This window comes from Montipora foliosa, chromosome 8, assembly GCF_036669935.1.
Source record: "Montipora foliosa isolate CH-2021 chromosome 8, ASM3666993v2, whole genome shotgun sequence".
NCBI classification, from domain to species: Eukaryota; Metazoa; Cnidaria; class Anthozoa; order Scleractinia; family Acroporidae; genus Montipora; species Montipora foliosa.
The window spans coordinates 12951892-12966891 of NC_090876.1; the positions used below are offsets into that span (position 1 = coordinate 12951892).

General features: G+C 38.3%; 2 protein-coding genes across 3 annotated transcripts in view; both read right to left on the reverse strand.

Moving 5' to 3' along the window:
* LOC137967746 (uncharacterized) overlaps positions 1–15000 on the reverse strand; it is an 85487-nt gene that overhangs the window by 69327 nt on the left and 1160 nt on the right. Inside the window, exons 3-6 of the mRNA XM_068814303.1 lie at positions 9121–10372; positions 7210–7410; positions 5473–5661; positions 479–565 (exon numbers count right to left, since the gene is read on the reverse strand). Coding sequence (XP_068670404.1) covers positions 479–565; positions 5473–5661; positions 7210–7410; positions 9121–10354 — 1711 coding nt within the window. The 5' untranslated portion in view covers positions 10355–10372. The remainder of the gene's footprint in view (positions 1–478; positions 566–5472; positions 5662–7209; positions 7411–9120; positions 10373–15000) is intronic.
* Positions 1–15000, reverse strand: part of LOC137967747 (serine/threonine-protein phosphatase 6 regulatory ankyrin repeat subunit C-like) — a 193769-nt gene that overhangs the window by 26584 nt on the left and 152185 nt on the right. The gene's annotated exons all lie outside the window — the stretch shown is intronic.

Here is a 15000-nt window from a genome sequence, read left to right on the forward strand (position 1 = left end):
TCCGGATCGAGTTGTCCGGGTTTGGGTCCTGGCCGGGGACATTGTGTTGTGTTCTTGGGCAAGACACTTTACTCTCACGGTGCTTCTCTCCACCCAGGTGTATAAATGGGTACCGGCGTAATGCCGGGGGTAACCCTGCGATGGACTAGCATCCCATCCAGGGGGGAGCATAAATACTCCTAGTCGCTTCATGCTACGGAAACCAGAGATAAGCGCCGGCCTTAATGGGCCTTCAGGCTCGTAACAGACTTTACTTTATAACACATGGCTAATTTGCATGAAAATGTTAAAAACATGGTGAATAAGGCCTATTAAGACAGAATTGATCAAGAGATTAAGGTCATGTACAATTTGTACACGTGTGCACCACCCATCCATTCCCTATAAAAGAAAACCTAAATTAAAAAAATTGGCGTTTTAAATTCTGCACTTCCACGAATCAGCACTGGAATAACAAAGTACATTGTATTTCACCTACCTGCAACTGCACTCAAGGAAAAATCATCTCCAGATATTCCTGAAGTTGTCTCTTCCTTTCTTCTTCTCTTCGTCTTTGAGTTCACCCCTATTAAGACCAAAAATAATAATAATAAATAATAATAATAATAATAATAATAATAATAATAATAATAATAGTAGTAGTAGTAGTAATGACATGACAAGGTGGCCCTGCGGTTACACTGAGAGATGTGCAGGAAGTATGGGATAGAGTGTACTGACAAGTGGTATGACCATCAACCCTTGCCAATCACAGAAAATGGAGAAGTGTGGATTACCTGGGACATGACTATCTACACAGACAAAGTGCTGAAACATAAGCGACCAGATAGTGCTCTAGTGCATAAAGACACACAGAAATGGACACTTATTGACATAGCTGTGCCAGAGGACCAGAACATCACCAGAACTGAAGAGGAGAAGGTTGAAAAGTACCAGGGACTAGCATTTGAAATCAAGAGGATTCATGGAGCCTCAAAAGTCACAATAATTCCTGTCATGATTGGGGCTCTTGGAAGCATATCAAAAGGAGCAAAGACCTGGTTTGGCAAGCTAGATGTACCTGATTTCCTTGGAAGTGTACAATTATCGGGCATTTTCGGAACTGCTGAAAGTGTTGCGGAAAGTGTTGTGTCTCTAAGCTACTGGGAGTTGCTGAGACACAATAAACATACCCAGTAGAACACCTGACAACTGGAGAGAATCGAATAACATAATAATAATAATAATATTATTATTATTATTATTATTAATATTATTAATATTACTATTATCCCGAGAGGGCATGGATCCCTCTTTTCCAGTATATAAATCAGAACATTTGTCATTTATCAAATTTTAGTATAATGATGTCAATTGGACTTGCACTGGACCTATTTACATTAGTAATTAGTTAGTGTTGCATTTTGCAGGTGTCCTGTTGATCATACAGACAGGACTGGTCACCATCCTGTTACTGCTCACCTTAAGATAGAAGAGATTAGGATGATCGAACTATGACAACAAATGGTTGAAATGCATGCTACATCTGAAAAAACCGGAGAAGGGAGGATACAAGAAAGGACTTCTAGACCTGCAGAAAGCTTGCACAAAGAGTTAGCTTAACAGTAGTTACTGAGCAGAGATCGGGGGACCAAGTTTGCCAGACTTGAAAGAAAAGCCCACTAGAGACTGTGAACCACGAGGAAATAGCTCTGAGAGTACAGTTGGAAATTAACGCTCGCCTGCTCACCCAGGCAAGTGTCAGAACTCTTCCATCATGTGTACTTAAGGCACAAGTTGACCAAGTATCGACCGATACCATTGGCCAAGTATCCGCCAACACATGGTCAACTGTCACTAGCTATGCAGGTCGCATATCAGTCGATACGTTGACCAACATTCAGTGGACACATCGCCAGTGTTTCTGGCAATGTGTCGGTCGACATATAGGTAGACAGACGCTCAACAGTGTGTTGGCCAATACTCAGTTGAAATGTCAGTCGATACTTGGTCGACACTTGACCGCCACCTCAATCAGCAGTACATCAATTGACTGTTGGTCGTACATTGGTCAACTGTCAGTGGTATGCTGTTTTTGTTAACTTTCTTTATTTTGATACAATTATGTCAACCATATTTTTAATAGTTAAGATATACTGTAAATGTTGGTCGACATATCAGTCACTACATCATAATATCGGCCGATATGTTGACCCACCACCATCGACCTATAGTATTGGCCAAGTAACGGTCGACATATTGTGCAACACCTCTACTGTGTATCGCAAGGCTGTTGTCTAACAGGAGCCCGGTAGCCTGGGGCTCCCAAAGAATAGCTCTGGGCGCCTTAATTTTTCACAGCAACACCTTTCACTTCATATGTTGGGCTCCTAAGTTCTCAGCGTTTAGCTCTGAGGGCCCCTTTAAAATTTTCTAAGGCAGCAGCCTTGTATCGGCTGACATGTTGAGTGATACTCAGCCCATACTATCAGTCGATACTTGGTGTGCCTTAAGGACCCATGATCCGACCTGTTTTGGCGAGTACTAATCAAGGATCACTCGCCCGGTTTGTACAATGTATATAACTATACAGAATATATACAACTAACCATAACTTTTCACTTTCTGCTTTAAAGTAAGTACACCGTCTACAAGCAATAGCTAATGACTCTGAAATCTTCAACAAAAATGACTTCCGTTTGGGTGATTGTTACATGATGGATGTGCTTGTATAAAGTAATACCTCTAGACTGCGAGCAGTCTCTCTTTCGATCTTCCTACTAGATAAGTCGGGCAGAGGAAAGTAGACTCTGCTCGCCGCCTGCACATTTCGTATTGAGTACGCATTACAAATTTAAATGTATTTGGTGTCCGTCACACGTGACCAGTAGCCACAAAACCACAAAACGAAAACAAACAGTCTGGATATTTTCCAACAACTCTGGCAAACACACAACAATCATGGAATCACTTCATTGGAAACTCAAGATAATCCAGAGGAAGCAGAGGAAGCTCATTACCACAAATACAACAGACTATGAAACAACACCTGATACCTAAGAAAAACACCAAAGTGAAGACAACATCCCATCTGAAGAACAACCCAGTGTTTCTCCAGCCTGGAGCTGGTTGGGGTAGAGAAGAATATAGTCTCTACAATCAGTGAGAGCATGGTGAACTGGAAGCTGACATCAGGTTGACAAGTAAAATTGTTTGTTATTATATATTCTGTAGAATAAAATGTACATGTAAACTATATTAAAGTGGTCATTTTAGGAGAACAATTTAAAGGAACCATAGCAAATGGAATACATCTGAAGGGTCACTTGTTTAAAAACAACGTAAAGACGTTTTGTGTGTTGTACTTTCAATGGAATTTGGCAAGAGGTACATGTCCATATATTAGAATATTGCACTGCACATCTTTTGTGACCGAGACAAGTCTTCCCTCTAAGCAGAAGCTACTTGTCATCAAGTAAAAATTAGAAAGATTGTGGAATTATTACCACCTACATGTATATGGGCCGGGCTGGGCAACACAAAATCAACAAATTTGGGAAACTATGGGGAAGGACTATGTCCAACAACAGACTTTAGAAGGCTGAGAAGAGAGACAAAGAGAAGATATTGGCTGGGAATCTTATAACTTTGACCTTGTGCTTACATGTAAAAGTGGGTATGGTACACAATTGACAAAATTTAACCCATGACAAATTTGCTCCCAAAGAATCAATGGGTCTACCTGATTATTTGCCAGTTCATAACCAATGGTTGGCAAGTTCATGGTTTCACTCACCTTACCAGCTCAGATACATGTAGAGCATAATGATAGGTAACACCAGTGACTTTGACATGTACCCTTGAGAAAATGAATCAAGCTTTCTTTTTTTTTTCTGCCCTTGCCTCCTATACAACCCACCCCACACCCTCTCAAAAAAGGAGAAGTATTGCCTGATGGTAAATGTATGGTATGGTAGAGTGGTTTTCAATTGAGTGTCGAAAGTAATTAGCGAATTGCTTTGGTTTATAATAATTTTTACTTTACTCAGTGATAACTTCAAAGTTTTCGGGCCAATTATTTTTCAACCAATCAGAAGTGAAACCAAAACCAACCATGGCTCGCGTGTGCATATTTTCCCGCACTTTGTGTCGGCTACGAGTAATTAATTCGAGTTTTGATTGGTTTACTGGAATGTCTCCGACCTTTTTGATTGGCCAAAATAATTACCGTATTTACCCGTGTATAAGTCGACCTTTTATGGCCTCAAAAGAAGCTCCAAAAATCGCCCTCGACTTACATGTACATGTATACATGGGTCAAAGATTTTGAGCCAAGTTCCAGCTAAATAATTTATTCAAAATAAACATCATAATGTGGTCGTTGGGCATAACGAACGCAGTGGACGAAATACTTCAAAATGAATGACGAAAGACTTCAAAATGAATGTAATTAAGCAATTCCAGTTGAAATGAAAAAGGATAAATGTTTTACTTTAAATGTTGAAGATACTCACAAGCACAAATATGAAATAGACACTGGAAATTTTCGTTTTCCAAAGGCGGAAAGCTCTAAAAAGCATTCTTGTTTCTTCAAATAAAACGCGATCCTTCAACGGCTTAGTAACCTGGCACAATTCCTCGTGCTTGCGTGCAAGCATGATCGTCACTCGTGTTACCTGAAAATGCTGGTTGGTAATGATTGTTTTTTATTCTTTATACAAACCTGGATGATTTAAATGCTTTTACAAACTTTGTATTGTTTGGTTTATGAGTTTTGTTTCGTTTGCCATGTGAGAAATTATAAGTCAAGCACCAATTAAACCTTGCACATTTCGCATCGTTTTTGAAGTTATTTTCAAAGATTGACTCCTGCTTCTGTGATGTTATGCTTATCCTCTAAAGCCCTTTATCCTTGAACAACGAAACAGGTTAGTTTGAGGTTTACATGTTCGATTTTCTGAGAACTTTTTCGAAATTCAAGGACAAAATGCCCGCACATACAACAACCGCTGAACAACAAAACTATTAAGCGCTTGAGGCTCTATTTTTTGTGAATCCACAGTTCCAGAAATCGAAGAATGCAAGATTAATATCCCGTGAACATTTAGCAAAGAAATTGAGAAATTGCTTTTTTTGCCATCAAAAATGGGGGGTCGACTTATACATGGGATCGACTTATACACGGGTAAATACGGTACTTTGGTTTTGGTTTTACGACACTCAATTGAAAACTGCTCTATGAGGGGTGCATTAACTTTGTTGAGGACAGAACAAGCTCCACTTGATGGTTTAATAAAGGGATGCTCTTTATCCACCAGATTTCAGAATTCACTCTGTTATTACTTTATATGATAACATGTCATTATTGTAATGACAGAATTGATCAAGACAAGGTAGTACCAAGAGGAATACCTGACCTCTTGACTTCAGTACATCCATGAACAAATTATATTTTTTAGCATTCAACAATTTTAAAAATAAAATTTATCCTACCTTCAACTTCAACTTCAACTTCACCCAGGGAATGTTTATCTCCAGATGTCTTAAAAACATTTTTCTCTTCATTAATTTTCTCTTTATGCTCAGAATGTTTGTAAAGTGCACCTGATGTGACTGCAGATAACTGTTGCTCTGCTCTCTGTAGTTTTGCACTACCACTTGAATCCATTCCTACGTACACATCTATAAATATTAACCACAACAGATGATTCAATTTCATTACCCTGAAACATTGACTATGCAATCTATTGAATATGCAAATGTTGAATCTTACGAGCAATGTTATTAAGTTGAACATACTGTTACAGTAGTAATATTATTTATTTCATGAAAGATTCATCTTTACATGACTTTCAGTGTCGGCTATTGACGATGTTTCCTTTTTGCATCTGAACATACAGGTACAATGTAAAATTAAGTTGTCATTAAGAATGGCCACTGTTTTTGTCTCATTTGTCTCAAAAATATCTCATTTGTCTCATTTGTCTCAAAATCGACTCACAGCTAATTAACATCTAGCTGTGGTGCTGTGCTCCGACATCAAACATGGGCTGTATAGCGGCAGCCAGAGGCGCCTTTGTATGCTTTCAGTCCGATGTCGTGAGCCGCGCCCTTCGCAATTCAGTCCTCGACTGCAAGTAAGGGTGATTAGCACTAGCAATATATATTAATATAACAACCCTTCTTTTATGTCAGAATTCTGAACTTTCATTTTTGGTAAACTTCAGTGTGAAGACAGTGATGAGTTTCCTTTTAACCATCATGAAAATGTTCAGGACATCCAACCTTTCATTAATGTCTCAATGTCAATAAAAGGAAAACTGTCCATTAATTAAAGACTATGAATATAATTGGGGATAAGAGCACAGGCATTCCTTCAGAATAACTAAATTTGTTATACAATCTCATAATTAAATTCACCTCTAATGAGATCTAACAAGAGCTCTTAACTGCTCCGCTCACAAATGGCTTAATAGTGCATGCAGGTACATGTACATGTAAGTTTACCACAGCCCTGCCAACTATCCCTGGGCCAGTTTTCCCAGGAGTCTCCATTAGTTTTTATCAAAACTCCTGGTCTCCTGATTAGAGCACCAAATCTCCCGGGAAATACCAACCATGGCCTTTTTCAAAAGGCAAAAAGGAAAATAAAACAAGAAGTGGATTTAGAGTTCTCAATTGACAAACTTAAAACAGAGCAATCAAAATTGAGAATTATTTTTAATGAGTATCATAATTAGTTGGAAATCAACCAATCAAATTGCTCAATACATGGTAGAAAGCTGACGTGGTTATAAGAACAATATTTAGCAATACAGTAAGTAAATGCTGTTTTAACCGAGAGACGTCTGGAACATTCAGAAAGCCTTCAGGTGATTTATAGAGGGTATTCAGACATTGCCAAAAATGATATTCTTACAACCTAAAGATTAGTTTCTAGACATCTCCAGATTTTTGTGCTCTGGGGGTTGGCACATACAATGTATGAACAGCAGATGGACAAACTCATAGGTTTAATTGTCATCTACATTATTGTACAATAAGCATGGATTTTTCCAGGTCTCTAATAAAACTGAAGCTCAAGTTGCTCCCTAAAATGTGATGACCATTGTGATTTCAGTTCCTTTCACAATATTGTATACCATGTGTGTACAAGGAACTTATTATGTAAAATACCTGCAAGAGGCAAAACTGTAATTAAAACTACATAACTGTACCCTGTACATGTACCTTCCTCAGAATTGGATTCTGAAATCTTTCTTTTGCCTGACTTCTTTGCATTTTCCTTGCATGTGGTCACTTCACATTCCATCATACCAGCATGCTGTTCCATTATTTTTGGGTCAGCCTGGCAAACCATGACTGGCAAACTGCTAACTGCAAAATGTTCATCTGAGCCATCTTCTGCTGTGGCTTGACAAGTAGACCTCTCTGACAAAGACACCAAAATAACGTAGAAATTGGATGATTCTGCCACCATCAACTGTGACGGATAAAACTTTTTAAAAGAAGCAGGAAAAAAAAATTGATCACACAATCCAGACTTAAGGTTCCTGTACATTGTACATGATGCTCTAGGTTGGGAAAATAATGCACAAATCAACTTTACTCAGGATTTGAGGACTTACAATGTTCTTGTTTTCAATGAAAACAATTCCTTATTCACCCACAATACATGCACTTTTTGGTTTGAATAACCAGTACTCTGTAGCTAATTACATAAAAAAAATTAATGTAAGATGGTTTTACTCACTTTCTTCTTAAATGAAGCTGAAGTTACAAACGGTTTTTTGTTGTTTCTCATTTAACAAACAGCGCTGCCAGAGAAAACATAACTTTTTGCACACAAAAATTCTTGAATATCAAACATGAAACAACCAGGAAAAAAAAAATTGTTTTGATTTTGATTTCCAACACATCTGTAGAAATTAAAACAAAAATTCTAAAAATTCCAAAAATGGTCATTAAAGTTTGTTTTTCTTTACACTGGATCTCTCTCTCTCTCTCTCTCTCTCTCTCCAACTGTAAGCATGTCCAGACATCCTCCTTACTAATACATGTATGTCATTAGAGTATTTTAAATAAAGAAATGTTGAAATGTAAGGCTTGTAAAAAAATACATTTTTTAATGTCTGAGAAAACCTCCAGTACAACAATTAGCTTTAACCCTTTAAGCCCCGAGGGGTTCCCCATTGACGAGTAAAATCGTCTGGCGTTAGACAGAGTAAAATCTATAAGTGCCATTTGGCACTATCGGGGCTGAAAGGGTTAAACGGGGACATAGTTTTTTCACGCTGTTAGCTTAACCCTTTAAGCCCCGAGGGGTTCCCCATTGACGAGTAAAATCATCTGGCGTTAGACAGAGTAAAATCTATAAGTGCCATTTGGCACTATCGGGGCTGAAAGGGTTAACTTACACTCATTCACACCTAAACCCCCCCCCCCCCCCCCCCAAATCAATAGGCGAGTAAACTCATCTGGCATTTAATAACCAGAGTAAAATCTATTGCTCTCACTCTCAGGAAGGGAAGGGTTCAAGGGGATAGATGTTGTTAAGGAGCAATCAACGAATTTTATAGAATGTTCATGTTCTCACATCCTTTAATTTAATTAATTAATTAATTTTAACCCTTTGACCTCCAAACCGGCCAAAACCGGCCAGACTTACATGTACGTGTACATGTAGTATTATATTCTGCCTAACGCCAGACGGTGGATTTTATCGTGCTGGGAAGCAGTAAGGTAAAATTAATATCCACTACACATGTACATGTACTTTCACCAACATTGAGTAGAATATTTTTTTTAGACTAAGTATAATTATACCCCATTGCAGGTTGAATATTCATTGAGCCGCCTTGTTTATTGATAAAATTTGCGCCTTCACAAGAGTTGAATAGTACTTGCTACTCACTCCTGAACTAGTCAATCAGAACATGCGGAAAGTGCAAGTGGTATAATTATACTAATAATAACTAGTCACAAATAATTATTGTTAGCACCTCAGCCCTTTTCCCTCTTCATCCCAAAGGACCACTAAAGCACGGTCTTTCCAGTAGGTTAACAAAATTTATGCTAATAATTGTACTTAATGACAACTCAAAAGAACATAAAAATAAGAAATATAAATAAGTACAATACCATGAACCATTTTCCACAGTTTCTCTACAAGATTTCCACACTGTTCCTTCCAACAGAACTTCTCTTCATAAGATTCTCTAACATAGGTCATCTCACGCAGCCGCTTTTTATGTTTAGCTCTGACAACTTCAATTTTTTTTGCCCATTTAGCAGGATCATTTGAGCAAACTATGCATGTGTCTCCAAAGTCAATCTCTTCTAATGCTCTTGCAAATCCTGAATTACTTCCCACAAGAATTGGTAAACCAGCTGATAAACCTTCAAGGGCTACAAGACCAAATCCCTCTGATTTTGAAGGCATGATGACAAGGTCAACTTCACAAAAGAGATCCTTCATTCCTGCACGGCTCTGTACAAATTTTCGCACTGTCAGCTGCTCATCAGTAATTCCACAGTTGAGAAGTCTTCTCCTGACCTCATCCTGCTTCCCATCAGGGGCACCCACAAACAGAAGATAATAACGTTTCCCTTTCAGGCGCTGATCAACAAATGCTTTAACAGCTATGTCATATCCCTTCAGCTCAAAGTCCTCCTCATCTCCACGCCCACACAATAACACCTTGAACTCATCATCACTCTCAACTTTGGCCTGTTGCACTAAATCCCCAAATTCCCTATTAAACAGACCAGGAACTATTTCAAAAATATCCCTATCTTTCTTACTCCCCTTCAGATAGGAAGAGTAAGCCTTTTCAAGCCTTGGTCCAACTGGAACAACAAGATCAGCTTCTTTGCAAAGTTCAACCTCATCCCAGTGCTTCTGTTCACCTCTTGAAGTAGGATTATCATAACCCTTATATTTGCTGAGGTCCTCTGGGGCAGTATGCACCATGTGCACCCACTTACAATTTTGGAATTGTGCAGAACGTTTTATGACTTGAACTTGCCAGCCAAGTTTGACACCATGGCCAATAACAACATCCATTCTGTGATCTTCAGGTGGGAAGCACAAACAGTCAAGAGGTTCACGGAAGCCTGGGCGTTGCCTTGCATCAAGAACATTGATTTCAAGATCTTTGGCTTCCTTTCTGTCTTCATCTTTACAAGCACCCTCTGGGACCAACACAGAAACCCTGACATTTGGATGTTGAGACAGATGAATTGCAAGCTCTCTGTTTAATGTTGACAACCCACCCGCCAATGAATTCCATTCACTCCCTAAGAGAGTAATGTTCAGTGCTTCCTTCCTTTGGGCAAAAATCTTCTCTGCTTCGACAGATACTCCTTGTGACATGACTTCAATTCCAGACACCTGAAATGGTAATATACAGTAAACACTCAGAGTATTAACAGCGATTACCATGATTATCATACTTTACAGCAAAATACTCACCCCTGGCCAATACTGTAATAAATGGTAAGTTTGGCAAAAGTTACATGTAGGAGGTGGGTGCTTAGTGGAAAATGGGCAATGGGAAAGTGATGTTTGCACAAATTTGCCTGATGTTTACAATGAATGTACTTTCTAGACTGCACAACATGAGCACATGGCTTCTGATAGGATGCGGAAAAAAATTAAAGATTACGCGGAAATTTTTGGCCATATTATGCGGAAACATGCGTTGATTATGCGGAAATTACACCGGATTATGCGGAAATTTAAACAAGTTATAAAACTAATAATTAGGCCCGTCCAATGTATTTACATGCTTACAGTAAATCCGTAATCGAAATTGCAACCAATACAATCGCATTTGTGACTGAATTTTTGCCCTTTGTGATTAAAATACATGGAGGAGTCAACAATTTGCAACCAGCTTTCACCTTTGAAATAAAAGGGTTAGCAGTTGGGATTTTGCCGCAACTTTTGGTAAAATAAATAAAGCGATAAAAAATTATTTTGTTTCTCGTCATGAATTTTGTTTCAATTTGGAGATAATGGAGCAAAATTGTAATACCTTTGGAGCGCGATCCATTCCCTCGATCATTGACTTAGGGTGCATTCGATTGACCCTATTCCGGAATAAGAATACGTGGAGTGATGATTTAAAACGGTATGTCTGGCGCTTTTGAAGCAACGAGGATAATAAAGATATGTTTAAAATAGCATTTTAGAATGTGTTTGATAATTTTAATGTGAATCTCCGTGAAAATGAAGGATTTCTAACTTCTATTCCATGTATTCCTATTCCGGAATACGGTCAATCGAACGCGCCCTTAGTTTCTTATCAGTCACGTCATTTGCTGAAGTGTAACTGTTTCTCGTCCAATGTGAAGCATTGTAGGAACAAAAACTAGTGTCCAGGCTCATTGGCGAAAAAATGCGCGGAAACTGCTTACGATCTTTCTTATGAAATTTCATCTTGCAAACGAAATGGTGTGTTTTCTTCAATGTTCAGGAAAATACAAAATTAATGTAAGCGTTTCAAACAGTCAATTTCTTTGGCTTTTATGCTTTTGAGGATGTTAAGGAGCTGCTTTATCACTAATATCAGGTGTTTCTTCTGTTTTTTGCGGAAAATATCGGAATTATGCAGAAAATATCGGAATTATGCGGAAGATGCGGATTTCAGTGAATTATGCGGATCTGCATCGCCGCATCCTGTCAGATGCCGTGTGAGCATAAGCTCTCTACATCTAGATGAGTGCTTTTATTACTCCTAGAGGAAATGTTGTGAAATTGTTTCAATGAAAAAAAAAGCAAAGAATGGAAAAAAAAACTAATTATTTTCGCCACAACTTTTTGTCATAATAAGGTATTGACCAATAGTGCTAACTTGATATTAATGACCTAGGAAAGTCCAGGTAACACAATGTAAAAAATGTACAGTAGGTATCTTACTGAAGCAGTTTAAGTGCCAGAATTAATACAGAATCGAAAGCCTTTCTTCTTCAATTTCAAAATTACATGGGCTTATCTTGACCTACATGTACATGTACATGTAGTGCACAGGTGCAAGGACTATCACTGCAAAACCCTGGACTCTAACATTAAACACACAACTTCAACTTCTATTTTTGGACCTCATAAACGAATTAACCAAACTGTATAAAGTCAAAAGTACCACTCTGCTGATGACATAGTTGTTGTTAAATCTACATGTATGGACGATTGTGTTCAATTACAGCAAGACTTACAGTACAAAGCCTGGAGACGTGGGAGAAAGATTAGAAGATGGAATTTAATATTGCCAGATGTAATGACCTAAGAATTACATGTACAAGATGCACTTCATGGCTGCTACCTTGATGGAATTGCATCTACCAAGTATCTGGGAGTGTATCCTTTTTTCCAAGAACCATACAGGAATGGAATAAGCTACATGTACCAAAGGAAGTAGCGTCAAGAAAGAATCACTTAAATCTTTCAAGAGTGAAATGTACACAATTAATTAGCTCCATTTGTGTATATAATACCATTATTAACATGTAGGATGTTTTTAAAGTTTAATGCAGTCCTTTATATTCAGTATTGAATGTAGGACTTAAATGGTAAATAAATAAATATATACACTGTAAATAAATAAATAAATAAATAACACACACAGCCATACAACTTATGTTTTTTATGCTGAGTATGCGCAAAAGAAGAAATTAGACCTGCAAACCCTGAGTGGTACACGTAGAGTGGGGAAGCAGTATGATGAGTTGTTTGTGGGATGGACTTGTAATCCAGGGTTCCTGGCTGCAGCCCCCCTCTGACCACTAGTTGAAGTTGTTTTGGGTAGTCCCTGTTTAGTTTTGCAGCTGCAGGCCTTGTACATGTAAATAGCCAACTGACATGTCTCCTGCTAGTTGGAATTCTTCAATAGGTAAGTATTTTACCGTATTTACCTGTGTATAAGTCGATCCCATGTATAAGTCGACCCCCCATTTTTGATGGCAAAAAAAGCAATTTCTTAATTTCTTTGCTAAATGTTCATGGGATGCTAATCTTGCATTCTTCGATTTCTGGAACAGTGGATTCACAAAAAATTAAGGGCCTCAAGCGCTTAATAGTTTTTTGGTTCAGCGGTTGTTGTATGTGCGGGCATTTTGTCCTTGAATTTCGAAAACGTTCTCAGAAAATCGAACATGTAAACCTCAAACTAACCTGTTTTGTTGTTCAAAGATAAAGGGCTTTAGAGGATAAGCACAACATCACAGAAGCAGGAGTCAATCTTTGAAAATAACTTCAAAAACGATGCGAAATGTGCAAGGTTTATTGGTGCTTGACTTATAATTTCTCTCATGGCAAACGAAACAAAACTCATAAACCAAACAATACAAAGTTTGCAAAATCATCCAGGTTTGTATAAAGAATAAAAAACAATCATTACCAACCAGCTTTTTCAGGCAACACGAGTGACGATCATGCTTGCACGCAAACACGAGGTATTGCGCCAGGTTACTAAGCCGTTGAAGGATCGCATTTTATTTGAAGAAACAAGAATGTTTTTAGAGCTTTCCGCCTTTGGAAAACTAAAATTTCCAGTGTCTATTTCATATCTGTGATTGTGAGTATCTTCAACATTTAAAGTAAAACAAATCCTTTTTCATTTCAACTGGAATTGCTTTTAAATTCATTTTGAAGTCTTTCGTCCACTGCGTTCGTTATGTAGCCTGCGAACGCAGACGTATTTCCGGCGGTCGTTTACTTTTCGGGCGAGAGAAACGACCGCCGGAAATACGTCTGCGTTTGCAGGCTATTCGTTATGCCCAAAGACCACATTATGACGTTAATTTTAAATAAATTATTTAGCTGGAACTTCGCTCGAAATCTTTGACCCATGTATAAGTCGCGGGCAATTTTTGGAGCTTCTTTTGAGGCCATAAAAGGTCGACTTATACACGGGTAAATACGGTAATTATTATTGTCTAATATTTCATTGGTCCTGAAAAGCCCCAGAGGAGAGCAGGCAGTTAGGTGCTGGCACTAGGTACTCTGCATAGAAGGCTTTTTGGTGAATTTTAGATGTTTCTTTCCACCAGGGTTGACTTTTGAGTGATTTTAAAATTATCTAATGGCTATGCAAAAACCTGGACCGAAGTCCACAGAAAAAGCAAAGGGCCAGGAGGGTGGGGAGAAGACAGAGCAAGAAAACTCGAAAACTCATATTCACCTACGGATGGGGAAAATATTCTTCCTGATTGGCTGATTAAGTGTCACAAAAATCTGCCTGCTGGTCAAAACTTAATGCTCCCTTTGTGAAAGTATCAAGAGAAAACATAGCAGAAAGAATAACTTCGTTGCATGAGCTTGGATTTTCTGGTGTTTTTAAAACAAGCCTTAGGGCAGAAAGACTGTGTAAAAAAAGGCAATAAATGGAGGTGAGTTTTTTGGTGGTCCTTTCCATGGTATTTGGCAGGAGCTTCATACCGATATTTCAGCTATCTCTAGAAATAAAGGAGAAGATGACCAGTGAAATGTGTTCTGCATTAATAATTACACCTTTGAGAAGTATCAAATGTTGATGATCAGATTAAAGAGGCTGAAGGTTAGGGGTAACGGCAACCTTTTTGGTGGCTGCTAAGCTGGAAGATGCATCCATTGGCAAGACAAGTTCCAGAAAGTTCACATTAGCAGAAGATGCGCTGAACAAGGCATTTTTCAACGTGGCTAAAAGGACATTCTAATAATTTCCACAAAACATTGATGGATATCATTGTTGATGAAGTGCACACAGTAGAAACATGGATAGAGACATGGTAATACATGTAGTAAGTTGACATGTTAGCTCATGCAAATATTTCCCCAATGAAATACCAATTGTGTTTCTGCCAATGATTGCACAAGGAATGCTATGATTGGTTGCTACAGCTGTAGTTCACATGAAACCTGTGCTAATCACACATGATTGGAATTGGGACTTTCAAAGATCTTGTGGGGTTGATTGCAGGCAGTTTCACGCTTGTTCTCCTCACCCCCGTCCCTCTAACCTTTAGTGTATTCAAACAATC